The 27,806-nt window shown below is 42.1% G+C and overlaps 1 protein-coding gene across 1 annotated transcript in view; it reads left to right on the top strand.

Moving 5' to 3' along the window:
- The window catches only part of Gnai3 (G protein subunit alpha i3), a 39,500-nt gene extending 13,724 nt beyond the window's left edge, over window positions 1-25,776 (top strand). The window contains exons 2-9 of the mRNA XM_075981618.1: window positions 9,815-9,857; window positions 9,965-10,106; window positions 15,007-15,164; window positions 17,314-17,442; window positions 20,797-20,926; window positions 21,260-21,413; window positions 23,443-23,653; window positions 23,747-25,776. Of these exons, the coding sequence (XP_075837733.1) occupies window positions 9,815-9,857; window positions 9,965-10,106; window positions 15,007-15,164; window positions 17,314-17,442; window positions 20,797-20,926; window positions 21,260-21,413; window positions 23,443-23,633 (947 nt within the window). The 3' untranslated portion in view covers window positions 23,634-23,653; window positions 23,747-25,776. The remainder of the gene's footprint in view (window positions 1-9,814; window positions 9,858-9,964; window positions 10,107-15,006; window positions 15,165-17,313; window positions 17,443-20,796; window positions 20,927-21,259; window positions 21,414-23,442; window positions 23,654-23,746) is intronic.
- Window positions 25,777-27,806: the final 2,030 nt, after the last annotated feature.

Raw genomic sequence — 27,806 nt, forward strand, 5'->3', positions numbered from 1 at the left:
AGGACCGAGCTGCAGTTTTTTACATGTGGATATCCAGTTTTCTTTTTTTTTTAAATATTTATTTATTATGTATACAATGTTCTGTCTGTGTGTATGCCTGCAGGCCAGAAGAGGGCACCAGACCTCATTACAGATGGTTGTGAGCCACCATGTGGTTGCTGGGAATTGAACTCAGGACCTTTGGAAGAGCAGGCAATGCTCTTAACTGCTGAGCCATCTCTCCAGCCCCGGATATCCAGTTTTCTAAGCACCATTTGTTGGAAAGGCTTTTTCCAATGTGTGGTTTTAAAACTTTGGTGAAAAATTGGATGACCATTAATGTTTTATAAAATTGTTTCTCATAATATCCTTTAGGTCTTTTTGATGATGGCTAAATCTTTCAAAAAAAAAAAAAGACCCATGATCTCTGCCTTAATTGCAAATTTACTTCCCTGTTTTATTTGTTCATCCACTGGACAGATACTTGTGAGTGTTGACTGCTTACACCCTCAAGAGTTAGAATTGCAGTGGCTGGACAGATTCGTAGCCGATTATTCCATTGGAACACAAGAGTGGGTGCAGAAGGATCCAGGAGAGAAGGGTAGAGGGAAGTGAGGCAAGCACTGAGTCCAAATTTATTGTCATTTTGGTCATAGGATGAGAGTTGAAAGCATAGTCAGGAGTGGGGGTGTGGGGCCGAGTCAAGAGAGCAGAGGAGTGGAAATCTCCCTGTTAACTGCCCACATTGAAAGTCCGTCCATTGCGAGTAGCAGTTACAAAAGTGATTGGGCAACCACTGAATATCATAGACACTAAGTCATTCATCCCACAACTAATTGCTCAGTGTCTCCTCTGCCCTAGATTGTGCGCTGGGTTTGGAGGAGTGGGCCACAGAAAGAAGGCACTGTTTGTACTTCGAAGGATTTTACTCTTGAGTTTAGGGCTGGTAGAGTTCTAAACAGGCACAAACTCAATTACTTAAAAAAAATTTGGCCAAGTACTTGTGTTATAGTGTCCTGTGGGGCCAGGGTAATCCTGGTTAGATAAACAAGCATGGAAACATTTCAGGTTATTCTGAAAAGGGTTTCAGAATTGTACTAATCAAAACCAAGAAAATCAATGAACAACTCATGCCAAGGCAGACTAGGAGCAGGGAAGACGCTTAGAGCCGCGCAGCCAGCCAGAGGAAATGCTATGAGGGGTGAGAGGAACAGCCAGAGTTAATTCAGACACTAGGACTGATGCTCACAGGAGGAACTGTTTCCAGCCACCCTGAAAGTCATTGCTGTGCCTGGCAGAAATCAGTGAAGGCCTCAGCAAGGACTGAAGATGGCCGTCAGTAGGCGTTTGGGGAGGCTTGGGTGCTTAGAGGCCTGAGGTAAAAAGCTCTGTTCATACTTTAGACCAAGGAGTATTGTAGCTTCACAAGGAAACCCTTCCCTCTGACGTCTCCCACCAGACCAGATTCCAGAACTGAGTTGCACGTGACTCCTCCCTGTCCAGCAGTTCCAGGCATGCAGGAGGCATTTGTTAAATAGAAATGAAGAACGGGTTTTTTTTGTGTTTGCAGAGACATTTTTCCTTCGTAACTCATCTAACCTTTTGTTTACTTATTTTTCAGTTTTATGACATTAAGAAAAGATGTATCTTTATGTGTTTTGCCTGCATGTATATAGGTATACAATATTCATACAACGCTTGAAGGCCAAAAGAGGGTATCAGGTCCTCTTGGACTGGAGGTATGGACAGTTGTGAGCCATCATGTGGGTGCTGCTAATTGAACCTGGGTTCTCTGAAAGAACAGCCTGTGCTCTTAACCTTTGAGTCATCTGTCCAACCACTTTTTATTGTACCCTCCTCCTTCCTTTCTTCCTTCCTTCCTTTATTTGTGTGTATCCTTAATTTGCTTATTTGTTTGTGTGTGCGTGCGTGTCTGTGTGGAAGTTCGAGGACAAATTGAGGGAGTTGCTCTCCCCTTCCATCACATGGGTCTTGGAACTTGAACTCCGGTTCAGCTTGGTGAGCTTTTGCTCACTGATCTATCTCTCCAACCCTCTTCTGAAAAATATTATTTTTTTATGTATCTGTGTGTCTTTGAGTGTGTGTGTGTGTGTGTGTGTACACCACATGTATATAGGTACCAGTGGAGGTCAGAAGAGGATATCCCTTGGAGCTAGGGTTCCAGATGATTGTGATCATCCACCCAGTCAGTATAGGTGTTGGGAACCAAACCTGGGTCCTTAACAAGGGCGGCAAGTGCTCACTCATAACCAATGAGCAATCTCAAGCCCCCTCTTCTAACCATTGGATGAGTTAAGCAGTTGCAGTATCGAGCCCCCGAAGTAGGAGGATCATGAATTGAAGTCTGAGACCCTGTCTCCACCCCCACCCTCCAAAAAAAAGAAAGAGAAAGGAAGCAGCAACTGGATTTTGTAATAAGTATAATGCGTTGAAAAGCATTTTGTGTGAAATATTCTTAACGTTGATCTAAATTTTTACTGTTGTTAAAAAAGAAATCATGAGGTCGGGGTGGGGAGTGGAGGGTGGCCTGAGATTACTGAGTCTTTAAGAGCCTTTACTTCTTCTTACACAGACCACAGTCTGGTTCTTAGCACCCCAGTCAGGAGGTTCAGCCACCTGTAACCACAGCTTGAAGGGCCTTAAGTCCTCTTCTGGTCTCAAGGTCCGTGCGTGCCCGTACATATAACATACCCCACACAGACATACACTCACATGCATAAATCTTAAACAGTGAGTCATGAAGCCGACAAGATGGTGCTTGTTGCCCACCTGTGATCTGAATTTGGTTCCCAGGACCCACATGGTAGAAGGAGAGAATCCGTGAAAACACTTGTCCCTGTTTGAAGTAGCATGGTTTGTGCTCTTCTCATCTCTGGTAGTAGCAATTCATCATTTGCCTCCCATCTTCCCTCCCTTCTCTGTGCTCTCCCAACCCTCAGCCCCCACCCCTATTGCGTCCGTACAGCAGTGTAAATGCGAGATGAACATGGGAGTTGGCATGTCCAGTGACTCTGCTTCCTCACACAGGTACTTCCCGCTGGCCTGGTGATAGACTAATACCTGTAATATGGTAGTTGTTTTAAATTGTTGAGTTGTTAGGATGGTGTGCATTTGTGGTTTTGATTTGAGTCTTGTATAGAATAAGAGATCAGTTAGCTTTGAGTGTAACTGTAGTCCATCTAGGCCAAAGCTCTTCATTCTTTATAGATAAGGAGGCAGACTTTGTAGTCCGGTAACTTACCCAGGGTCACATAGCTGCACACTTGGCACAGTAGCACTGAAATTTACTGTCCCGTTGAGTTATTACTATATGGTGGCACCAGCTAGGAAATTAAGATAGAAAGAAGCAGAATTTATTTTTTGCTCATGTATATGTCAATAGAAGTCTAAGGAGAGAGTCTTGGTCCAGCACTGCTAGAAGGTTGTTCACAAGTGGTGTCAGTCTGGGACCCAGCTGCACAGACTGTGCTCTAGTTATAACGTGGAGTTGCTAGGAATTTCAAGATTTCTTTATAGAAACAAGTGTTTAAAAGAAAAAGGTGTCTCTGGTACCACTGGAAAGCCTCTGCAATGGCTTAGACCTGTGGGGACACTTGGAGAAAAAGTTCTGAGACCAAGATGGGTGAAGCGTGCCAGAGGGGATGGCAGCCAGGACCGCAGACAAACCCAACGAAGGGAGTCTTTGTTCCTCAGGGTGGGGTGGAGAGAGTGACGCATACATTGCTGTAGTTTGCTGGAGCTGTTAGCTTGCACGTTTGTTTGTTTTTTAAATAAGTGTGAATCCATATCCATCTAGAGTTTTATTACTTTGAGACAACTGTTGAATACAACTGCCCTTTCTGTTAGGAATTTGCACCAACATCAATATCAAAGTAGTTTTTAGAAAGTAAAGTCCTTTGAGGCCCTGACATCACTTGGTAATCTTCTCAGCAGCGAGGGCAGTTTTACAAACAGTGGCTGGCTAACGGTCACTGAGCAGTAATGTGGACTGCCCAGAGCATTTTCTGTTGACTGTTCTGCTATCCTGTTACAGGACATTTAGGACCTTCTTTGTTGGACTGGCCTTAGTTAGATGAAAGAAAGAGGGAATGTATGGAGTGACCCTCCCAACTCTCTCCTTTAGAATCTCCCCCTCCATGGTTCCCATTCTTATTGTCTGTAGGGTCATCTTCAGTTTCTCCTACTCCAATCCGTAGTTTTTTCTCTGCCGTAGTCTATAGCAAGTCAGTATTCCTTTAAACTTACTATTTTTGAAGTAATATAGGATAAAATATAGGTAAAATTAGAAGTCCAAACGTCATACGTAGTTGGCAAGGGAAGTACAGTGTGTGAACATGGTGGGCAAAACCGCAGAGGGAAATGCTGTGGAAGAGAGCTTGCTGCCTGAGTGATGTATCCCAGGTGAAGCTGGAGGCCAGAGTCAGAGGAGGTGGCTGGAGAACTGGGAGAGTCACTGGCTGGTGATTTGTGCAGTGGTGCTGTTTGGAATGGTGAAGACGCGGGAGCTTTGAGAAATATAATAGACACAGTATTAGGCTCAGATACGTGAAGAGTAAGAGATATTTAAATAATTTGAGAATTACTTAAGGAGAGAGAAAATTATTTTACACCTTGGTAAGCTACTGTGTTGACTGATTTTGTGCTTACTTGTTACAAGCTTAGGAAGAGGAGTTTCAATTAAGAAAATGCCTCCGTAAGATCCAGCTGTAGGCATGCCAGTAGGATTTATTTATTTATTTATTTATTTATTTTTTTTTTTTTTTTTTTTTTTTTAAAGACAGGGGTTCTATGTGTAGCCTTGACTGTCCTGGGACTTGATCTGTAGATCAAGCTGGCCTTGAACCTCGAACTCATAGAGATTCACTTGCCTCTGCCTCCTTAGTGTGTGCCCCCACTGCCCAACAGGACATTTTCTTAATTAGTGATCATGGGGGAGGGCTCAACCCATTGTGTGTGGTGCCTTCCCTGAGCTGGAGGTCCTGGCTTCTATAAAAAAGCAGACTGAGCAAGTCATGAGGAGCACGCCAGTAAGCAGAACCCCTCCATGCTTTTGTCTGCATCAGCTCCTGCCTTCGGTTTCCTGCCCTGACTTCCCTCAGTGATGGAGTGTGCTCTGAGATTTGTAAGATGAAATAAACCCGTTTCTCCCCAAGTTGCTTTGGGTCTTGATGTTTTATCACAGCAATAGAAACCCCCTAAGTAAGACATCTAGAATAGTGAGTGGATTCCAAGTGACTCAGATTTCAGAGTGTACTTGGAAGATGGACAAAATGGTGGAACTTTGCATGAGTCTACAAGCTGAATGGGCTAAGTAGGCCTTGTGATACAAAATGTGATTCACTCTTTGTGTATAGCAAATGCCCAGTAACATACACTGAAAACAAATTCTGTGGACAATAAGAGTTGCCTTCATTTATGAGACGGACTGAACGCGTAATAAAAGCTAGGGAAGAAATACACAGAGTAATAATAAAAGGAAGGGCAAGCACTGTCATGGTCACCCTCGACCCGCAAGGATGACGCGACCACCGGAGCTCTTCTCACTGCAGTTTATTCCAGGACCTTTATTCTCTCTCTCTCTCTCTCTCTCTCTCTCTCTCTCTCTCTCTCTCTCTCTTCCTCTCTTCCCCTCTCTCTCCATTGACCTCTCTCCTTTTTTCCTCTCTCTTTCTCTGTCTGTCTTTCCTCTCTCCTCGGGCAAACCTCTCTCAGCCCTTAAGTAGGCATGGGCTGCCAATCCCGGATTGCCAGGTGGGCACTGCCCATAGGTTCACGCATATGCAGGCAGCTGATAATCATTGTGTGATCATAGCATAGGTCAGGCCTTAGCCATCTCAGGAGTTGATTATACATCTCCATCAGGTGTGATTCCATGCAGCTCGCTACAAAGCACACATTTTCCTTTTCTTCTTTCTGCATCCCAGGGAATGAACAGGGCCTTGTACATGCCAGGCAAGTGTCCTTCCACTGAGTTGTATTTCCAGCTCCCAAAATGACATTCTCTAGGGAACCTTTGAGAAATAAAAGTAGGACAGCATAGAGGGAGGCAGGGATGTGTGTGTGTGTGTGTGTGTGTGTGTGTGTGTGTGTGTGTGTGAGAGGGGGGGGGAGATCCTCTTTCATAGAGTAGAACCTAGTGAGATGGGTAAATATTAGTTGTGTTATTAACAGATTTATTTATAATCCCTTTCAAAATAATCTGACATGAGCATAGGTATACCATTTTCAGTATTGAAAGGAGAGCATTTAGTACCTCATTACACTAAAGCTCACATGGTCTGGAATTCTGAATTTAACGATTTAAAAAACATGTAGCATGCATTTCTGATTTTTCCCTAGAACTGTAAAGTTTTTCTAGGTATACATAGCGAAATTTGTATTTTGACAGTGTCATAAGACACTGTGTTACTTGAATATTGTAGTAATAACGTTTCTTTTTGAAGATTTATTCATTTTTTTATGTACATTAAGGTTTTGCCTGTATGTATGTCTGTATGAAGGTGTCAGATCCCCTGAACTGGAGTTACAGATAGTTGTGAGCTGCCATGTGGGTGCTGGGAATTGAACGTACGTCATTTGGAAGAGCAGTTTCTTAACCACTAAACCATCTCTCTGCCCCGTACCAAAACTTCTTGATTCTGCAAGAGTGTAGTTATTTTGGGTTTTTATCTTCAAATGCTATTTTAACTTAGGTTTTTTGTTGATAAAATGAAGAAATATTTAGTGTATTATCGTGCATATTAATTGTACATTTGTGCTGGGCATAGTGGTGCAGGCCTTTAATCCCAACACTCAGGAGGGTGAGTTCAAGTCCAGCCTGATCTCCAAATCAAGTTCCAGGACAGGCTGTTATAGAGAGAAACCCTGTGTTGAAAATCCAGAAGGAAAAAAAAAGCACATTTGTTCAATATTTATTTGACTAATTGCTATCAGGCCCAGTTGGGGCCCCTGGGAACACAGGGAAGAACAGTCTGGCAGAGCTTTTGTTTTAGTGGGGAGATGAGAAAAGTAAGTCTGCTGTGAAAATCCATGCTGTGAAGGAGTATACAGTGTGGGGAGGAGGTCTTCGGGTGATTTCATCAGGAATTGTTCTGAGGGAGCAGAAATGTGAGTGAAGAAGAAAATCTTGCAAAAAATTATTTCAATCAGATGGAACAGCAGATGTGCAAACCGTGAGTCAGATCTAGCCTGGTGAGAACCAGTTTTGCGTGTTAGAGGAAACCCGAAGAAGCTGGCCTGACAAGAGCGTTGAGGACAGAGTGGAGACAACGAGAAATGAGGGTGAGGAGATCGGCAGGGAGCAGAGTATATCGGACCTTATTACCCACACGTTGTAATTTGAGTGTAAATAGAGGCCACGAGACAACTCTAGTCAGTGTTGCGACATGATCCAGACAGGAATGCTGTATGCTTGTGATTCCAGCCATTGGGCTATTGGGTGGCAGAAAGAAGAGGATCCTTATAAGTACAAGGCTACCTTGCTATACATAGAATTCTCAGACTTCCAGAGCTACATAGCTAGACTGTCTTTCTTGTTGTTTGTTTTCATTTTTGTAGACAGGATTTCTCTGTCCTGGAACTCCCTTTGTAGTCCAGGCTGGCCTCCGACTCACAAGATACACCTGTCTCTACCTCCCAGACGCTGGGTTTAAAGGCTTATGCCACCACTGCCCAACTGCTAGACCTAGCTTAAAAATTAAAAAAAAAAAATTGACAGAAGCTTTGCTAGGAATTAGGTAGACTGTGGTTTCCAGTGTATTTTTAACACTAAATTTTTTATGGTGGTAGTAGTGTACACCTTTAATCTGAGCACTCGGGAGGTAGAAGCAGGCAGAGTTCAAGGCTAGCCTGGTCTACAGAGAGAGTTCCGGGACAGCCAGGACTATTAGACAGAGAAACCCTATCTTGAAAAACCACACATACAAAGCAAAACAAAAACACAAAATTTTAGTAATATTTAACATGTATTAACACTGTTTCTTCTATGTCACTTACCAGTTTTGACCTTAGCATGTTAGTTCAATGTTAGTGTCTTTTACTGGGATGAAAAGACTAAAGGAAGAACAGGCTTGCTTGTTTGAGGTGGAAGTGGGGAATAAGTAACTCGGTCAGTATTGGGCATTAAGTTTGAGATGCTTACGGGACATCTACTGTGATATATCCGGTAGGTAATGACTTTGAAGCCGAGTTTGGAAAGTAAGATTGAGGGTCTTTGGGAATCTAGCACATGCCAGCTTTGAAGCTAAACTAAGTGGAAATGTCTATTTTGCCACCAGATATAACTGTGGACAATTTCCCCGCCCTTCCTGCTTCATTTATCTCATTATAAAATGAGGGTAATAGTGTCTAACTTACAGAGAGGTGAGGATTAAATGAGTTAATGGTAGCAAAGTACATAGAACATCCTGATACATTTACTCTTTGGGGGTTTATTTTATTCATGAATAGTGCTTTAAACCACCAAATTAGGAAAGTTAGAGCATTAGTATAGATAAAGAAAAAGACAAGGATTAACTTGGAAAAAGCAGATTTGAAAGGCAGAATAAGGACTAGAAATGACCACTCAGCTTGTCAAAGATGCCAGTGGCTTGGAGACCTTGAGAAATGGTTTCAGTAGTGATGGGGATGAATTGGAGGTATTTAATTGGAAGTGTGGAGGACACACTAGGGAAATTTTGCTACAAAGAAACGTAAAGAGGGGCAATTCAGTAGGTAGAGTTGCTTGCTTTGCAGTCCTGGGCCCCTCAGTGGAGGGAGAGAACTCACTCCTGCAGGCTGCTCGCTGTTCTCCACATATGTTCTGTGTGTGTTGTTGCTCCCTCCCCACCCCCATAATGAGTAACAGTGGTAGATCTTTCAGAGGCACAGGGAAAGTGGAGGAGTAGCTAGAGGAAAATGAGTGTGTGGGGGTGTCAAAGATTGATGGGGCGGTGTGTATAACGGCAGTTCAACAGTTTATGTGCTGAGGCTGACATAGTAAGGAGAGAGCAGTGATACTGGACGTCTCAGCAGCCACAGGTGAGGTGAAGCGAAGGCGATAAATACATAAGCACAGCAGTGAGGACGTCGAAGAGACAGCTTATCCGTCGATGAAGCTAGAGAATGTTAGCGGAGCTAGAGGTAGATTAGTAGATTGGTTGTAGGAAAATGAGTTAATGTTCTCTGATGGCCTTTGTCTAAAAAGGATGGTCAGGGTTGTCAGAATTAGCATTTGATGTTGGAGAGATGTGGTAGCGTTTTAAGAGCATTTTGGAAGATGAAAGAATTATTGACCAGAGAAGATCTAGCAGGCAGATGTCAAGGTTTGGAAGTTTACTTGACCTTTGATCTTAAGTGATTCCAGTTAGCTAAGGAGGGGGTGGTACAATCCTTCCCAGAAGAGGAGCTAGCTGTATCACGAACAGAAGAGGCAATACAGGTTCAGCTGTTTGGAACCTTTCTAGCTCTGTGACTGGAAGGATCACTTCTGGAACATTCCGCAGGTCCATTGGCCAGTCATAGAATTAATAACTATGAATAGGCCGTAAGCCACAAGTTCACAATTGCTCTTTTGCTCATTGAGTATTTCATACTTTATGATGCTGCTAAAAAGATACGTGTTGCTATCTTTGAGTAATGTCTGTTTTGCAGAAATGATACCAATGTAAAGAAAGCAAAGTGCTCTCACTGAGGAACTCACAGTTATCCTGATAAACATGAAAGCTCACAAAATTTCACAGGACCTGTATTTTCCATTAACCTAGAATTACCAGTCATATTATTCCATACCTTTGTTTGAGTACAAAGAAATTAAAAATCTATTTTTCTTTTTCAGGTGCTGGAGAATCTGGTAAAAGTACCATTGTGAAACAGATGAAGTAAGTTCACATAGGGCCTGCAAGACTGAATTTACCCTCTTCATAGAAAGTTCATAATGTTTTTTTTCCGTTCATGGTATTGACTTGCGGTTTTCTTCCTTTCGAAGAATCATTCATGAGGATGGCTATTCAGAGGATGAATGTAAACAGTACAAAGTAGTTGTCTACAGCAATACTATTCAGTCCATCATTGCGATCATAAGAGCCATGGGACGGTTAAAGATTGATTTTGGGGAAGCTGCCAGAGCAGTAAGTATTTCTCATTTCCTCTTCACTTGCTGCTCTTCTGTAGATGCAGTTAGGCCAAATTTGTGTCATGTTTTAGGGAACAAGAAGATAAGATGGTGCGAATACTGTGATGTGCTGTCTGTCTGACTCAATAGATAGTAAGTTACCGCTGTAAGCAGAGCCTGGGAGTGGGATTCTGTCGATAGAGCGTAGGTCTCGGTGGGCTCTACTCAGTCGCTCTGTCACAGTACCACGGGCCTTTATTTTATCATAGTTGAGGATAGTAACTATAGACTCTAGAAGACAGATTGTGTAGTTGTCCCTGCTTTCAGAGCTATAGGGGCCAAGGGTAAATTCTGTAAGACCATAAACACAAGCTCTCCAATTTTCAAAGTGATTTTAGGTATTCAAAAAATGTTTTGTCACTATCTTACATTGAACTCTGGGTTATTACTTACTCAAATATAATTCTTTATTGCTTTACACAAAGTGGAATTTAAGTCAGTTAATGATAATAATATATTTAGTAGACTTTGGGGGCAGTTTGTGAAGTAGGGTGTTTGATGCCAGTGGAGAAAGGAGACCTTTTATATTATCACCAGCTTAGTCTCAGGAGAGTGCTGGAGAAGTACAGGGTGCATCCGAGGATGTCAGCTGTGTTCAATGACACAATACTCAAGTGCCGTGGGAAAGTAAGTGGAAGAGACTTGGGGGCTTTGCCTGGAAAGACAAAACTGTATGGTTCGAGTAGCTTAGGGACTCTTACCAGCTGCTCAGTTTATCAAGTGCAAGTTAATGTTTGGTCAGTGGGAAGTTGAAGGGGAACATATTAAAAGGGCCATTGTGGCTTCAGTGTGTTCTTGAGTAGATATATCTTTGGGGTGAAATAAGGGAACAGGACCTAGATTAAGTGTCAATGGCGAAAAAGGAGGGGAAGGAAAATGTGAGTGACTTTCCTTGTCATATGACATAGTTTAGAGCCTCTTCTTCCCTCCTGGGCATTGTCCTAAGGGCCCGCAATGCTCGGTGAGTAAGTGAACAGCATTCAGCCCAGAGGCTGCTTTCTGCCCCCTTTTCTTTCTCTTGGGATTTTATTTAAATTATGTGTCTATGTGTGTTTAGATATGGATATGTCCCTATGTGTGTGGATCCCCTTGGAGGCCAGAGGGGTTTGGTTTTCTGGAGCTGGAATTGCAGGCACTTGGAAGCTACTTATGTGAGTGCTGAGACTTAACTCCAGTTCTCTGCAAGAGCCATGCATGCTCTTGACTACTACGCCTGCATTTTCGGTTCCTAGAGACAGTGACTTACACACTGGTTCAGGCTTGATTTAAATTCACAGTGGTCTTTCTGTGCAGGCTAGTTTTCTGTTCTTCTTAGGGAAATTGGAGAGTTCAAGTAAAGTTTTTATTCCTATCTTAGCCCTTTCCAGTCTTCGTCTCTTGTTGACTTTTCTTCTTTGCACTGGAGCTCTTCCGTGTTCTTTTCTCTCCTTCATGTTATCCAGATACTTCTCTCTAGTACTTGTTGTATTCTGCAGCTGACAGAACTGTGTTTATTGATTTTTCCTGTCTCTCTTGGCTTTTCTCCTGGTACTTACTTATTCCTCTTAGTTTCGGGGACGGCTCCTTTAGCTCGTGCTTCTTTCCATCGCTTGTCCGCCTCTGTTTCTCTTGACCGTTCCTCTCCTTTTATTTACTTCCTTCATCAGATGTCATCAGGGCCTGGGGAGAGAGCTCAGTCAGTAAAATCCTTGCTCTCTGTGACGACCTGAGTTTGATCCCCAGAACTCACAAAAAGCAGGTGTTGTTGGTGTGAACTTAAAACCCTAGTGCCGGGGAGACCGAGATAGGAGGATCCTGGGGGCTCTCTGGCCAGCCAGCCTAGCCGAATCAGGAGAGACGGTGCCTCAAACAAACAAACAAGGCAGATGCTCCTTAGCAACAGTACTGAGGTTGTCCTTTGCTCCACACACATGCTTGTGTTCACGCACAGACACAGCTGGTATCAGTAATACTCCTGTGTCGCCAGGTAGACCTGACATTCATAGTCCCTCCCAGGACTCCTGAGTCATCTGTCTTTACAGCGACCGCTCAGCCTAATCCAAAGTCCTTTTAAAATAAGCTTTTAAAGTTTTAATCTTCCGTAGTTTCTCTTTTTCTCTCATAGCTAAGGCTTTATATTTGTATTTATCTTTTTTATTCCTCTAGTTTTTAATGGTTGTTAAGAGAGTGAAAAGAATAGAGCCGAGTACGGTACAGTTCTCTTTCGTATCTGTTTAAGGTTTGCTGTCAGGAGGGGCACTCTGTAAGCCTACGGAGAGGGCTTTATTTTCAGGAAGCTGGAGCAGGCTGGTGAGCAATTAAGTAGAAAGGGGAAAATGTTCCTTAAGGACATTCTTAGAGGCCAGGCAGTGGTGGCACACACTTTTATTCCCAGCTCTCGGGAGGCAGAAACAGGCAGATCTGTGAGTTCGAGGCCCGCCTGATCTACAAGAGCTAGTTCCAGGACAGGCTCCAAACCTACAGAGAAACCCTGTCTCAAACAAACAAACAAACTAAAAAGAACATTCTCAGAATCAGAACAGTACCAGTATATAGTATTTTGAAGTTTCTAAAATTAGAATAACATGGTATTAAAAAAATACATGTGCTTAATTATTTGTATGCCTGCTTGAGTATAGCTCAAATTTCAGTACTTGTGTAGTTTTCAGATGTTACATAAAGCAGTATACCATATGTGGAAAAAAATCTTACTTGTTATTTAGAATGTTTGACAGTTTGTATAATGGTTAAACATTTCTTAATCATTTGCTCTTTTATTTATCATCATCATCATTATTATTTTGAAAGAGAGAAGAGGGGTTGAGAAGATGGTTGAGTGGCTAAGAGTGCTTGTTGTGTAAGCATAAGGAACTCCTAGTACCATTGTTACAGGGAATCATGCATGGTCCTCCGTGTCTGCTTCCCCTGTACTAGGTGCAGAGACAGGCAGATCCTGGAAGCTTGTTGGCTGGCCAGTCTAGCTAAATGACGAACTTGAGGTTTCATGAGAGACCGTGTCTCACGGGAATAAGGCAGGGTGATAGAGACATCTGAGCCCTTCCTCTGGCTCTCCTGTATGCACATACGTGGGTGGGTGTGCACACATATATATACAGTACTCCCACACCACACGAAAAAAGAAACGAGAGCGAGAGAAGAAGTGCATATCGTGCATGAAAATTGTTATAGAGATCTACATATACAGTATTCCCACACCACATGAAAAAAGAAACGAGAGCGAGAGAGGAAGTGCAGATCGTGCATGAAAATTGTTACAGAGATCTACAGAATTGCCAGGTGAATATCGGACAGAATCTGGACGTAGAGTTCGGCAGAGTTAGTTTAAGTGCAGTGTGGTGATTTTGTGGGTGATTAGGTAGATGTACAAATTGTCAGTGTTACTGCATCTGTGTTCCACAGTGCTTTTTGTTTGCTAGTTTTTGTTTTTGTTGATATAAACATCCCAGGTGGTAGTGGCACACAACTTTAATCCCAGCACTCAGGAGGTAGAGGCAGGCAGATCTCTGAGTTCAAGGCCAGCCTGGTCTATAAAGTGAGTTCCACAACAGAGCTGTTACACAGAGAAACTGTCTAGAAAAACAAAACAAATAAAAGACATATATAATCTCTTCTCCCTTTACTTTCTATTTATGTATTATGTGATTAAAAAATAACTTCATCTTTATAGTTACTTGGAATTTTTAAGGTTGTAAATGCTAGATTTATATAGAGAAATCTTTGAGATCTGGGTTCAGTTTGGTTGTTGTTTTGGAACAGGGATTCTCTGTGTAACCCTGGCTGTCCTGTCTCAGTCTGTACACATTGAATTTAGAGATCCACTTACCTCTGCCTCCCTGAGTATTAGGATTAGAGATGTGCGCCACCACTGTCCTGCTGTGTTCAGTTTTACATGTGTATAGAAATGGGTAAAATAAATTAAACCATCAAAATTCTCATATCACCTTTTTTAAGGCTTACAAACTAATAAAATTCCTAATAAATTATTAGGAACTATAATTATTACAACTAATAAAATGTTCTGAAGGTCAGGACATTATGATCGTCTTTCTCTGCTGCTATCTTTTCTCCTGCTGGAGAATGTTGGTGGTGTTCCCTAGATTTCCTAACATTTTCCTTGAGGGCTTGATTCCTGTTACTTGGCCTTAATCATCTCCTTCCTGTCTGCTCTCTGCAGTGAAGGGGAAGGAGCAGGCAACCTTTGTCGTAGTCCCTGAGTCATGTTCAGACTCCACTTCTTAATGCGCACATCTTTTTGTTTCTACGTAGTGGTAGGCACATGCTCTACCACTGAGCTATACCCCACAGGTCTCGGGAACATATACACCTGTGCGTATATGTGTGGGCGTAGAGTGTGGGAGGCTGGAGGGTGATTGCAGATGTTTTCTTCTACCATTTTCCACCTTATGTTTGGAGACAGTGTCTCTCCAGATGGGGAGCATGCCATTTTGGCCAGAATGGTAGGCCAGTGACCTCCAGGGATCCTTCTTTCTGTGCTTCCCAGCACTGAGGTTACAGGATGTAGCTCACTTGTGCTGTGGCCTTCAGCTTTTACATGGATCCGACCTCAGTCCTCATGCTTGCATAGCATGTACTTGATCACTGAGCCGTGCTCCCAGTCCTCATTCAGGGCTTACTTTAACAGCATGGAGATCTATTGCATTGTCTTTATGCTGTGTCTCACAGACCAGTATTCCCTACTCCCACCCAGGCATTACTCTTGAGTCATCAGGAGAGAGAATTGGGAGTCCATCAGAAGGATGGTGGTATGACATCTAACGTATGTGTATATATGCATGACACTCGTCTAGTCTTAAAGAAGTGGGAACTCATCTGCCCTCTCTTAATTGTTTTCCTAGGATGATGCCAGACAGTTATTTGTCTTAGCTGGCAGTGCTGAAGAAGGAGTCATGACTTCAGAACTCGCAGGCGTGATTAAACGGCTATGGCGAGATGGTGGGGTGCAGGCTTGTTTCAGCAGATCCAGAGAATATCAGCTCAATGATTCTGCCTCATAGTAAGTAATTTTTTCCCCTTGAAACTGTAATAGAAAATGATTTGGTGAGTCTAGAGAAAGTTCAGTACTTATCTTAAGGAAATATTTAAGTATGAGAAACGTCCAGAAGTCTATAGAATCCTTTGTTCAGCGCTCTCACTTTAAGACTCTCTGTGGTGCATTTACAGCAGGCAGGTGAGGCGGAGATGCCCAGTAGAGGTAGGTCCCTGTGTATAGGACAGGTACTGACGGCCAACTGCAGGGGAAGCTAAAATCGGATATGTCTTCTCTCTCACACGCGTGCACACCCTGGTTTGCTGTTATATTTGACACAGGATCTCACTGTGTAGCTCTGCTGGCCTTGAACACACAGAGATCCACCTGCCTCTGCCCACCATGCTAGGATGAGAGGTGTGCAGCCCCGCATCTGGTGTGTCAGCCCTTTTTACACTCTCTCTATTGTACTACGAATCTTTCTGGTAGTAGTGATTGCCACTTAATTTTGTGTGGGGGTGGGTACTAGGGATCGAACTAAAGTCTCCTGCATGTTAGCGCATGCTCTTCCAGTGAGCTACATCCTCAACCCTCTTTTTAGTTTTTATTTTGAGACACAATCTCGCTCATGTTGCCAGTGAACTCATTGTATAGCCCAGGCAGGCCTGAGCTTGTGATCCCTCTGCTTCAGCCTTCTAAATGCTGAGATTACAAGCCTGCGCCACAGAACCCAGCACCATTCACACCTTGTGCCAAACTATGCTAGTAGACTTCTGTAGAATGAGAATATTATGTCAGAGAATAGAGTTGAATCATTTCTTCATCAAGAAAGTTCTCTTGAGTATTAGCTTTAAAGAATTGGTAACTACTACTGCTATTTTACTATTACATGGGATCCCATTTTGGCCCCTACATGTTTTTAAGGCCTGTTTTCATGGTGTATTTTAAAAATGTGGTTGTGTGTGTGTGTGTGTGTGTGTGTGTGTGTGTGTGTGTGTGTGTGTTGGGGAGCTCGTGAGTACTTGTCATCTGTAGCCCTCTCTGAGCTAGATAGTGTGCACTTTTGATTATTAAGGTATTTTCTCTAGTATTATATTTCCCCATCCTCATTCTGTCACAAATTGTTACGAGTTTCCTTAACTCTTATAGTGGAAACGGTTTGGCATACAGTAACAGGATTTTTGTCCACTTTTTAAAAATAGGATTGTTTTTATGTGCTAGTTTAGGTAGTTCAGTGGTCATCAAAGGTAGATTTTTAATTGCTTCTTCTGTCATATAGTGGGTACGCTGTGACTCCCAGTTACTTGTTGGGTATAGAGTTGTCTCCCGCCAAAGTTGTTCATCTGAGCTTGATTTGGATCCGGTTTGTGGAAGAGCTGGGTGACACACTTCCAGTAGTGCCGCCCGCTCTTGTACTTCTCTGTCTGGAGTCAATGAGGATCTTGTTACATAGCCCAGGCTGGCCTGAAACTTCTGTATATATGTATATTTTCCTGATTGCTCTCAAACTTGGAGCCTCTTGCCTCTGCCAAATGCTGGTTTTACAGGCATATACTGGTGAGACACCGAGTGTAGTTCTTCTAATTTTTGTAATTCAAATGTTATTCCCTAATGAGCTCTCAAATAGTTATGTATGCAACCGACATAAATTTAAGTATCCAAGAACGTGTGTTTTAATTTTTTGTGTTTTATTTTCATGGGTCTTACTATGTAGCCCAAGCTTTCCTGGAACTCTGGAGTCCGGGCTTACAGGTCTGTGCCACCTGTAGGTTTGTTTTTTTTTTTTCTGTATAAATACATAACCTATTTCATATTAGATTTCAGGAATTTTTCTTTAGCAGGAACAAAATTGCCATGGTTTTAAAATATGCCTTCACAGCATATTTAAAGCCATTTTTGTTACTTTGTGCAGAACCTATTAATTTCCCCCTGCTAGATTTGCTTTTCCCTCTCATTCTGTGACACCGAAGAGATAATATTCTTCTGTCCCATCAGTGAGTTTTAGGGTCTACTTTTTTGTGGTTTGTTGGTACTTAGGATTGAACCTTGGACCTTACACATCTAGTACCTAGCTAGTCTCAGGATCTACTTTTTGCTAAGTAGATAGTTTAGTCTGTTGACCCGTTGTGTCCATGGTTGGCTTTATCAAGTAAAAACCAATGTGTATTTCATCTAGTTACCTAAATGATTTGGATAGAATATCCCAGACCAACTACATTCCAACTCAACAAGATGTTCTTCGGACAAGAGTGAAGACTACAGGCATTGTGGAGACACACTTCACCTTCAAGGAGCTGTACTTCAAGTAAGTTAAAGCCTTTCCCTGCCTGTGCGTTGCATAGATTAGCCAACATGGACTTGTTTTGGGTTTTGAAACAAGGTCTCACCATGTAGAACAGGTTGGCCTCAAACTTGCATTCTCTGCTGCTAACTGCCAAGTGCTCAGGCATACACCACCACACCTGGCTTATTAGTCCCTCTTAGTTAACTTCTCTGTAGGGGTGTAAAGTTTTGTAAGCAGGGGTCCTTGGTTTAGAAACTAAATATATTTATCGGCCATTAGCTTAAGGTCGCATCTGATTGAAACGCACATACTTTTTTTTCCACATATTTATTTTTTTCTCCAAGTAACATAAGTATTTATGCCCATTTAGAGGAAATTGAATGTAAAACTAATTAACAGTTTACCTACCATTAGAATTAATCATGTAATTGCCAATCTGTGTTAATTCACATTTATTTTCAAGACTTTTTTCTTAGTTGCCAAATAGGTATTGAGTGTTGTTAGGATTGCAACAGTGCTGAGTAGTTAGAAAATAACTTTCATAGATGGCTTTGTTCTGACATTGTGATACTAAAATAGAAATATTTTCTTAGCAGCATTCTCTCATTGGCCCCTTCCCGGCTTAATGGGGTGGAGCTAAACTTGGCTTTTGTATTGATGTATGCCGTGCAAAGTAGGCCTGGGAATAGAGGTGTTTTATGGTGGTGACACAAACAGCAATTGTTCTAGAGGACATTCTAGTGCTTTAAAAGAATTTCTTCCTGACACCAGTCATTCTAAGAAAAAGCCTCCACTTCTCTTTTTAAAATGCTAAAACTGCTGTTGCTTCCTTTTTTTTTCTGTTCGTGACCTTTGAGTTGGAAGCAACCTTTCCCCCTCCAACACCGGGTGTGGTAAGGTTTTGAGAGGTTACTTGGTTGTGACTGTGTGAGTGTGGAAGTCGCTGCTACTGCACACAAAGGGAGCGCTACCTCAGATCCTCAAGTGAAGAGTCAGGGCTTCCAAGTCCACACAGGACTTAAGCACCAGTACCAGTTGAGGTATTGGAATTCCTGGGGTTGGCAGGGTTTGAGACAGGATTTCTCTGTGTAGCCTTGGCTGTCCTGAGTTCTGGGATTAAAGGTTAAAGTGTGCACCTCTACCCAGCCAGCAAGGTATTGAAGTCTTTTTATTTGTTTGAGACGTAGTCTCTCTATGTAGCCTTGACTGTCCTATAACTCGCTCACTCTGTAGACCAGGCTGGCCACAAACTCAGAGATCTGCCTGCCTCTGCCTGCCTCCTGAGTACTAGGATTAAAAGCATGCACCACTACGTGGTAAGGTATTGGAATCTTAGCACACTAACTTAGATTTGAAACCTAGTGAAGGATTTTAGGGTGAACTGGCTGCTTATCTTAAGTACTGATGAACTTAATAACAAAATCAGCAGAAACTGTATGGATTACCCTTGAAGCCATAGGAATGAGATGTTTCTTTGTGTACTGTAAAATTAATAATTCAATTCTAATTAAATACCAAAACCAGTATTTAGTGTGGGAAACATTTTTGGTCATTCATAGAATGGTCTTTAGCTAGGTAACCTTGTCTTTCTATGTAAGGGTCAGTAGCCAAGTCAAATTACTTACTCTCTTTCTATGCTAGGATGAGTAGCCAGTCAGATGAAAGTGCCACATCCACGTCATTATTGGCTGGAGATACCTGATTATGAAGTACTATCACCTCTTCCTTTTCCTCTTCTCTCTAGGCAAAACCACTATCCATTTATTCAAACATTTATTGAGCATCTACCATATGCAAGGCATTGTGTAATTGCTTACTTGCCTCTCAGTTATGAGGTAATGTTTATAAAATGTTGATCTGTTAGTGAATAATACTGTGTTACTATGTACTAAAAGCTGGTAGTGGGAATTTATAGCATTCTGCTAGTTTTATGGACTTTACAGAAAACGGGACGTTACCTGCAATTATTGGTGTGCTAATATACCTCTCTTTCAAAGATTTATATGGTGAAATGTTAGCCTTTTTAAGCCCTTCAGTGGACTCTGGACTAAGGCCAACTTGTGATGACATTATTTAGCTGTCGCACAAGACCAAAGGTTGCAAAGAACTACAGGATCCTCCAGAAGGGAGAGTTGGGCCAGGAAGAGAGAGGATGAATGCTCACGTCAGAAGTACTTAGAGAAAGCACATGGATCTTACTTCTCTTAATCTATGGAGCAAAAAAAAAAAATCCCTGGACATTTAGGCTCTGAGTTACTGAAGATTTCACTCACTAGCCAGACACGGATCGTGAGAGTATGTGAACATTTGACTGCTGACCCCATCCGAGAAGGTCAGCTGTTCCTGTCATTGTAGAAAGTAAAAACAGACAGTGTTGACACAAACTTAGCACTTAGAGGTCTAAAATAAGTCTGGAACAGAACATAGTGTGTGAGCAGTTGAGGCTTTGCTACTGCTGATTAGGTTCAAGCAAGATATGGTGTTGGAAAATGCTGCTTAGGCTTATTTATTTTTGAGATAGTCCTGCAGTGTAGCACAGGCTGGCCTTGAACTTGCCATTCTTCTAGGCCTCCAGAATACTGGCTGAGTCATTACCCCCAAACTTGGTGCAGGGATTTAAAAAAAAATATTGATCAATTCTTAGAATTCCAATATAAAATTTAATTTTTTATGCAAGTATCTCTGTATGTTTTTCATTAACACAAGGCAAATAAACTTGGGACTCAGAATGCAAGTTGGGAGAAAACAAGCCACTTTGAGAGGCAGCATAGTGAGGCTAAGGAAAGAAAGTGGAGTTAGAGGGGCTGGAGACATGGCTCAGAGATTAAGAGTGCCAGCTGCTCTTCCAGAGGTCCTGAGTTCAATTCCCAGCAACCTCTTGGTGACTTTCCAGCCATTATATAATGATATATGGTGCCCTCTTTTGGCAAGCAAGCGGAACAATGTATACATAATAAATAAATAAATCTTTAAAAGAAAGAAAGTGGATTTAGAGTGCCAGCTGGTCTAGGGTGTAGTGCCTGGCACCATGGTAAACACCCAGCAAACACCAGTTGTTATGGCTGCAGTTATCTTCAGCTGGGCTCTTCAGCTCTGCATGGGTTCTTTCTTTTCCTTCCTTCCTTCAATCCACTTTTAGTTCTTAACTCTGCTGACATTTGGCACATCCAGTACATGTTTTGAAAGGGAGGAGGCTCAGCTGTGGGCTCTGCTTTTAGCCACTGACAATTACTTAGACATATTTGATTTGAACCTTGTCTTTTCTGTTATAAATGGGATTTGAATATGTGATAACGAGGAGGTTCTTAACCATGACAGACTAGAGAGAACTGTAAATGTGACTTTGCTGAATCTGGGCTTTCTTTCTTTACTCAGAATGTTTGATGTAGGCGGCCAAAGATCAGAACGGAAAAAGTGGATTCACTGTTTTGAGGGAGTGACAGCGATTATCTTCTGTGTGGCCCTGAGTGACTATGACCTTGTTCTGGCCGAGGATGAGGAAATGGTATGTTAAAACGTTCGATACAGCTAGGAAATGGACAGAACTCCTAGGAAGATGGGTTGCCACCATTTGCTCACGAAAACCAAAACTTAATGCCTTTATTTTCTTGTCATTGAGGTTAGATTTCCAAAACCAATTAATTGTTCCAGTCTCCATTTTCTCTCGGTAGCCACATTATGTGGACAGGATTGCATCTTGTCAGCCATCCCTTCTCATCCTCTAACCCCAAGAATTGCACAAATCAAGATTGACTCAGCTTCAAGCTATGCTAATGTCTAACTTAGTTCCGTGAGTTCATTTTGCTGCTAACCCATCCAAATCCTGTTTGCTTTTCAGAACCGGATGCATGAAAGCATGAAACTGTTTGACAGCATTTGTAACAACAAGTGGTTTACAGACACGTCAATCATCCTCTTTCTTAATAAGAAAGACCTTTTTGAGGAAAAAATAAAGAGGAGCCCATTAACAATCTGTTACCCAGAATACACAGGTAAAGGTTGTGGGTCTTAGGTCAGCAGCGATGACTCACGCGTTCACTGGGTGTAACGTGGAGTTCTGGTGGGTACATACTGTACCCACTGCAAGTAACCTTCATCTCTTACCTCAACTCCGTGTTCATTCTTTCTTTTCTGTCCACTTATTGACTTTCTTGGCTATTCAGTTCATAAGGTGAAAGATGGCATTGCCACCATTTCTGTGTCCCCTCCATTAAAACAACGAGGCTGCACTGGGATTGCTTAACCTCCAGTTGAGTTTCTAGCAAAAGATTCTGGTTATGGCTAAAGAAAGTATGCCAGGCGGTGGTAGTGTACGCCTTTAATCCCAGCACTTGGGAGGCAGAGGCAGGCAGTTCTCTGTGAGCTCTGTGAGTTTGAGACCAACTTGGTCTATAAGAGCTAGTTCCAGGACAGGCTCTAAAAGTACAGCCAAACCCTGTCTTGAAAAACCAAAAAAAAAAAAAAAAAAAAAAAAAGGTAAAAAGCTGGAGGCCAGTCATTTATTTGAGATTAGGGATCACAAACAAGAATGGCAGGACTGTACCACTATGTGAAAAGCCATAGTTAATTATTTCCACAGAAGGACTCTTGTTAGCTGAGACACGATATTCTTTTTATAGTCAGAGAGATGATTGTAAAATGAGGAGAGAAAGTGATAAAGTGAGAAACATGCTAGCTATCAATAGGAGAGAAATAAAGGTTTATAAAGTCTATAAAAGAAAACAACCAGTATCTTACTTTAGGGCACTGGGCCAGGGGGATGGCTCTGCAGGTATAGGTGCTTTTTGCTAAGCCTGATGACCCAAGTTCAGTCCCTGGGACTTACAGAACCAACTCCTGGAAGATGCCCTCTGACTACCATGTGCACACTGTGGCATGCATGAACCCACATACATACACCCCATAAATAAATAAGTGTAATAATTTTTTTTCTTAAGAAAGCAAGGAACATGCTTACAAAGTGAGTAGCCAGCAATACAGATTTCAAAAAGACTAGAAAATGACCTTTGGAACTGACTGTTTGTTTTGTGTGGTTTTTTTTGGTGTTTGTTTGGTTTTTCAAGACAGGGTTTCTCTGTAGCTTTGGAGCTGTCCTGGAACTTGCTCTGTAGACCAGGCTGGCCTCAAACTCACAGAGATCTGCCTACCTCTGCCTCCCGAATGCTGGGACTAAAGGTGTGTGCCACCACCATCTGGCGAGCTAACTGTTCTTATAGTTAGGTTGTGAGCCTAGCCTTCAAGGGCTGAGCCATCCCTCCAGGCCAGCACTACCAGCTGCATGTTGTCTTTATAGTTTACCTGACTTTAACAGGCAGTTTCTAAGTCTGTCCTAACTAAAGGCTTCCCAAGGCCAAAAGATGATGTAGAAAGTAGATGGCGAGTGCTGATACGTATTAAAAGTAAGGCTTGCTGTTGGTCTTCTCCTCCCTACTCCTTAAAAAGCAGCAGCTCTATTGAGATGGAACTCAGCCTTTAAAGTGTGTTGCTAGCTGTGCATAATGGTGATGCCTGAATGCTGCTTTGGGAGGATGAGGTAGGAAGTCATGAGAGTGAGACCTGTGTCAGAGTATAGAACTAGGGTCCCACTTCTTTCCATCTGCTAGTTTGCCTTGACTTAAGACTTTTAAAAACTGGAATGATTTTGAAATGAATGCTTTACCTTCTTGGGATCCTTATTTCAGGATCACTCCAAGGGGCAACATGTGCCTTTTAAACACTTGCATTGTCTAGAAACATAACTGCCTACTTTTCCTCTGTACACTGTCTAGATTTCTTTTTTAGCTAAACAATCTAAATGAAGAGGAAGTGAAACTTGTTCTTTTCCTTATTCCTTGTGTGTGATGATTTTATTTTACAGTGGTAGTCCGTTTTCCTGAAGAATGTAGTGATTATAGAACATCCTAATGACAACAGAAATAGAGGAAGAATTCTGTTTGTATTCGGTTGTGTGGTGTTGCCTTTCTTAAGTACATATGGATGGCTGTTATGATTGGAGCTGACAGTGTTGGTTGTCTGTTTCAGGCTCCAATACATACGAAGAGGCAGCTGCTTACATTCAGTGCCAGTTCGAAGATCTGAACCGAAGAAAAGATACCAAGGAGATCTACACTCACTTCACCTGTGCCACAGACACCAAAAATGTGCAGTTTGTGTTTGATGCTGTTACAGATGTCATCATTAAAAACAACCTAAAGGAATGTGGGCTTTATTGAGGAGACGGGATTAGTGACAGGTAAACTCTCGGCAGTTGGTTACACTGCTCTGGTGGGGTGTTCTGTCTGCCTTTGTAGTTGTTTTTCTAATTAACGGTGTTCTTCTTTTTCAGTTACTGCAATGAGGAGTGTTGAGACCCGACACCACCTGCTGTCTCTTGGGTCAGCTGCAAGCATGACGGGACCAGGGAATGGCAGCAGCATGCAGAATCTTAGCACTCTTTAGCACAATCTTCTGTATTAGGGAATGTTTAGTTGGCATGAGGCGTTCGCGTCAGACATTGGAATTGGAACAGCTGTAAAGTGTGGCTGGCTCATCGAGGCATCGCTCGGATTTTCTAATCTCAAATGTTTAGGGCGTGTTGACGTCAAGGTGCTGCATTCCAGAACTTAAATATGTAGCTTACTTTTTTCCTTCTTAACAAATCACCAGTAGTTAGTTTCTAAGATTTTTCTCATCAAGAGAAGAAAAACTAAAAAAATCTTACTTGTTTGCAAAAGAATCTTCTGAGAACTCAGTCTTAACTATGCACATGATGTGACCAGACATCTTGAAAATATTCCTCTTAGTAGGAGCTGTTTGTTTTTACCTCTTGGAACAGTCAGGTGTAATATTTCCATAATTAAATTTTTTCCTGGTTATTGGGACTACGTTACTACAGCTTTTCTGAATGAAATTCGTGTTGCTGTCATGTTTAAAGTGCCATGGTGGCTTCCAACCAGCAGTTAAATTGGAGAGCTCTACAGTTTGCTCCTAGCACTCATTGCTAAGCTGTGGTCGAAGGTTAGCCTTGTTTATGCTGGTTACCAAATTTCTAGGTGAGTACTGACGTAATATGATATAAACTCCGCTTCTTGGATACAGTCACACACAGGATAGCTGTCAGTTAGAGATGCAGACTGCTAAATTGAGAACCAATGACTTGCTGCTACAGATCTACTAAAGTGACCACTTGATTCTTGCCTGTTTGTCTCCGTCATGGAGAATCTTGTATGAGGTGCCCCTATTTTCCATCTTCGTGGCCTTTTTTGTTGGGAGACATCTAAGCTGTATTAACAGTGCATGCTTTTCCTGTAAATGTGGTGCCAAATCCCTGTTTGCCGTTTGTTTGCTGTAGCAGTGTTAATTGTAGTGATCCATAGTCAGGCTGCTCTTTTTCTAAACTTGCCTTTGGGGGCTTTTTTCCACTTTGTCATGTGTGCAGATGTTAATCTGTTACAGTTGGCAGCAGTATTAAAATGGTGAGTAAAGAGTCCAGGATTACTCCTGCTTGTAACTACTCCTTTCTGGAAACCCTGTCTTCTGTTTCCTTTTGCTCCTGCTGAGTATGCTTTGGCCTTTGAGAGTGGGTTTCGGTAGAATGGGTCTCTGGATTTGTGGTGCTGTTCTCAAATCTAGGGCTGAGGGTGTTCTGTCCAGTCTGTGTACGAGGGTGTGAGTCATAGTCCGGCTTCCTGGTGTATATTCTGCTTGTGCTGAGAGCGACAGTCCTCTTTGTACAATGTATAGCAACTGTCATTGAACACTGAGTGGGCCTCTGAGGTTGGCAAACAGAGTGCATTTTGAGCATTTCAGATCAGTCGTTTGAGCAGTGCCTTTTGAGGTCCAGTCTTTTCAGATTGGACCCGGTTCATCTTTTGATGACACCTCCTACTCATTTAAAAGGTTGGTGGTCAGAACTGCTTCGAAGAGCAAGCCACAGTGACCAGTGCCTTTGCCGGCAGCTTTTAAAATTTTTAGTTCTCACGGGGAAATCATTCTTGTGCAGACAGTATAACTATTATCTGACATGCATTTCTTTAGGTCTAGGAAAATGTCATCTGAAAGAAAGAAAAGTATTGATTTTAATCAGCAATTGACCTAATTCCCAAGTGTAGGGGTTCCTAAGTCCTACTCTGAACTTGTCTTTCCTTTGCTGTATTCTGTAATATAAAATATCTGGGAACGAGAACTAGTGAAATGTTGTTTTCATGACTTTTCTATACTTTGGGTTTAATGAAATGGTGTTGATAATTAAAATAATAGATAATCCATGCTTAATTTTACTTTAGAATGCATTTTGTATTTTTCATTTGAATCTGTCTATTTTTTAAACCTTTCTGTTAATTAAAAATAGAAGTTCTCTACTTTTTGGCCTCTACATACTACTTCTATTGCTTTCTGTTTACATGGAATCATCCTAACCAGTCAGATACCTTCATTTAGGATGGGAGGGGGCAGTTGGAGTTTTCAGAGCTGACCCGAGGGGGAAAATGACCAAAACTGTCTGAAGAGATTGACTTCTTGGTCGTGGGCTGGTGATCTGTGAACTCTGGTAGTGCTGTTCAGCTAGGCTTTCAGATCTCTAACTTGTGTCCAACATTTCCTAGGCAGAGTCAGAATGTGGGAGTTAAACATCCTATGAGCCTGGAGGAAAAAGATTGAAGCCAAAAGTTAGGAATTTCATCTGGAAAATGCTGGAGTTTTATAATGGATAATGTTCATTTTGAGGTGGCCAGACCTTTGGATCATCTAAGAAGTCAACTAAGAAAATTAATGTTGATTTAATTAAAAAACAATAGATTGACCTTAGTTGGGAGCCACATCTTCTCCTGAATGGAAGTTTGGACAGATGGGAAGCATTCCTCTAATGACTGTCTTTCCTCACCTAATCAGTCCAGGCTTGTAAAAGACTACACCTGCCGTGAAACTCCCGAAACTATTACCGGTGTCTGTCACTGGATCTTCACATAATATTTTCATCTTAGATAATTGGAATTCTAAATTGTACAGCTCTAGCTCACTGTATTACTTAACTGATGGGTTGTTACTGTTTAAAAGCTACTAAAATCATAGGACAAGTGGACCAATTAAAAAATTTTCTTTTGGGCTGGAGAGATGGCTCAGAGGTTAAGAGCATGGCCTGCTCTTCCAAAGGTCCTGAGTTCAATTCCCAGCAACCACATGGTGGCTCACAACCATCTGTAATGAGGTCTGGTGCCCTCTTCTGGCCTGCAGGCATACATGTAGACAAAATATTGTATACATAATAAAGAAGTAAATATTTAAAAAAAATTTTTTCTTTTAGCCGGGCGGTGGTGGCGCACGCCTTTAATCCCAGTACTCGGGAGGCAGAGGCAGGCCGATCTCTGGGAGTTCGAGGCCAGCCTGGTCTACAAGAGCTAGTTCCGGGACGGGCACCAAAGCTACAGAGAAACCCTGCTTCGAAAAACCAAAAAAAAAAAAAATTCTTTTAAAAATTCTCATATAATTATACATACACATAGACTTTAACCAATCTCTCCCTCTCTTCCTCCCTCTCCCCTCTGTTTTTTGTAACAGTTTTGGCTGTCCACTTTACAGACTTAAGGCTCACAGATCTGCCTGCCTCTGCCTCCTGTGTGCTGGGATAAAGGCGTGTGTCACCACCCCCTGGCACTGCTGGCTTTCCTGGCTGCCGTTGCTGTTTGTAGCTGTGGCTTTAGCTAGTGCTTCTCTGGGCTGATGTCACAGTCATATCTCCCGCTGGTTAAGCGCTTGTTGCAGGACTCTGTGGATTGAAATCACCTAGAAAGTGAAGGCAATCTCATTTTAGTTAAAAACTTTTCTTTGACTTTTCCTTCTTCCAGATGTTAAGGATGTCAATCACAGTCCTCTGATCAAAGCTAAATAGCACTGAGGTTGGTGAGTGTTACTGTTTGGGAATCTTGCTTTCCTTGTATGCTGCTGTCGGGAAAACGTTAGCTTAGCTTGCCTCTATCCCAGGTAATTATTGTGTTCTTTCTCAGGCTCCATAGTACAGACCAGAGACCTGAACTGGATCAGACAGAGCTCCCCATGTGACTCTGACCATTGTACATTATTATATGGTTTCCATAAGCACACACACACACACACACACAATACAGGACATCTAGAGGCTTGCCATGGAAACTTGGTTTCAATATGAACTTTTAGGAAGTGGAAATAAAGGTTTCTCTTTAGAAGCAAGGACACTGATTTCCATACTGGTCAAGGTCTTCATTCTCTCATCTTGTGCGCATGCACACACACAGAGTCCTGAGGAATGATGGTGACAATTGGAATGCATGGTTAATTTATGCAGATTCCCCGACTAACTGAGCTAAATTAAAACTCACAAAGACGCCTTGGGAAAACGTGGTTTTTTGTTTGTTTGTTTGTTTGTTTAAAGT

Source organism: Microtus pennsylvanicus, chromosome 7 (assembly GCF_037038515.1).
Source record: "Microtus pennsylvanicus isolate mMicPen1 chromosome 7, mMicPen1.hap1, whole genome shotgun sequence".
Taxonomy (NCBI): domain Eukaryota; kingdom Metazoa; phylum Chordata; class Mammalia; order Rodentia; family Cricetidae; genus Microtus; species Microtus pennsylvanicus.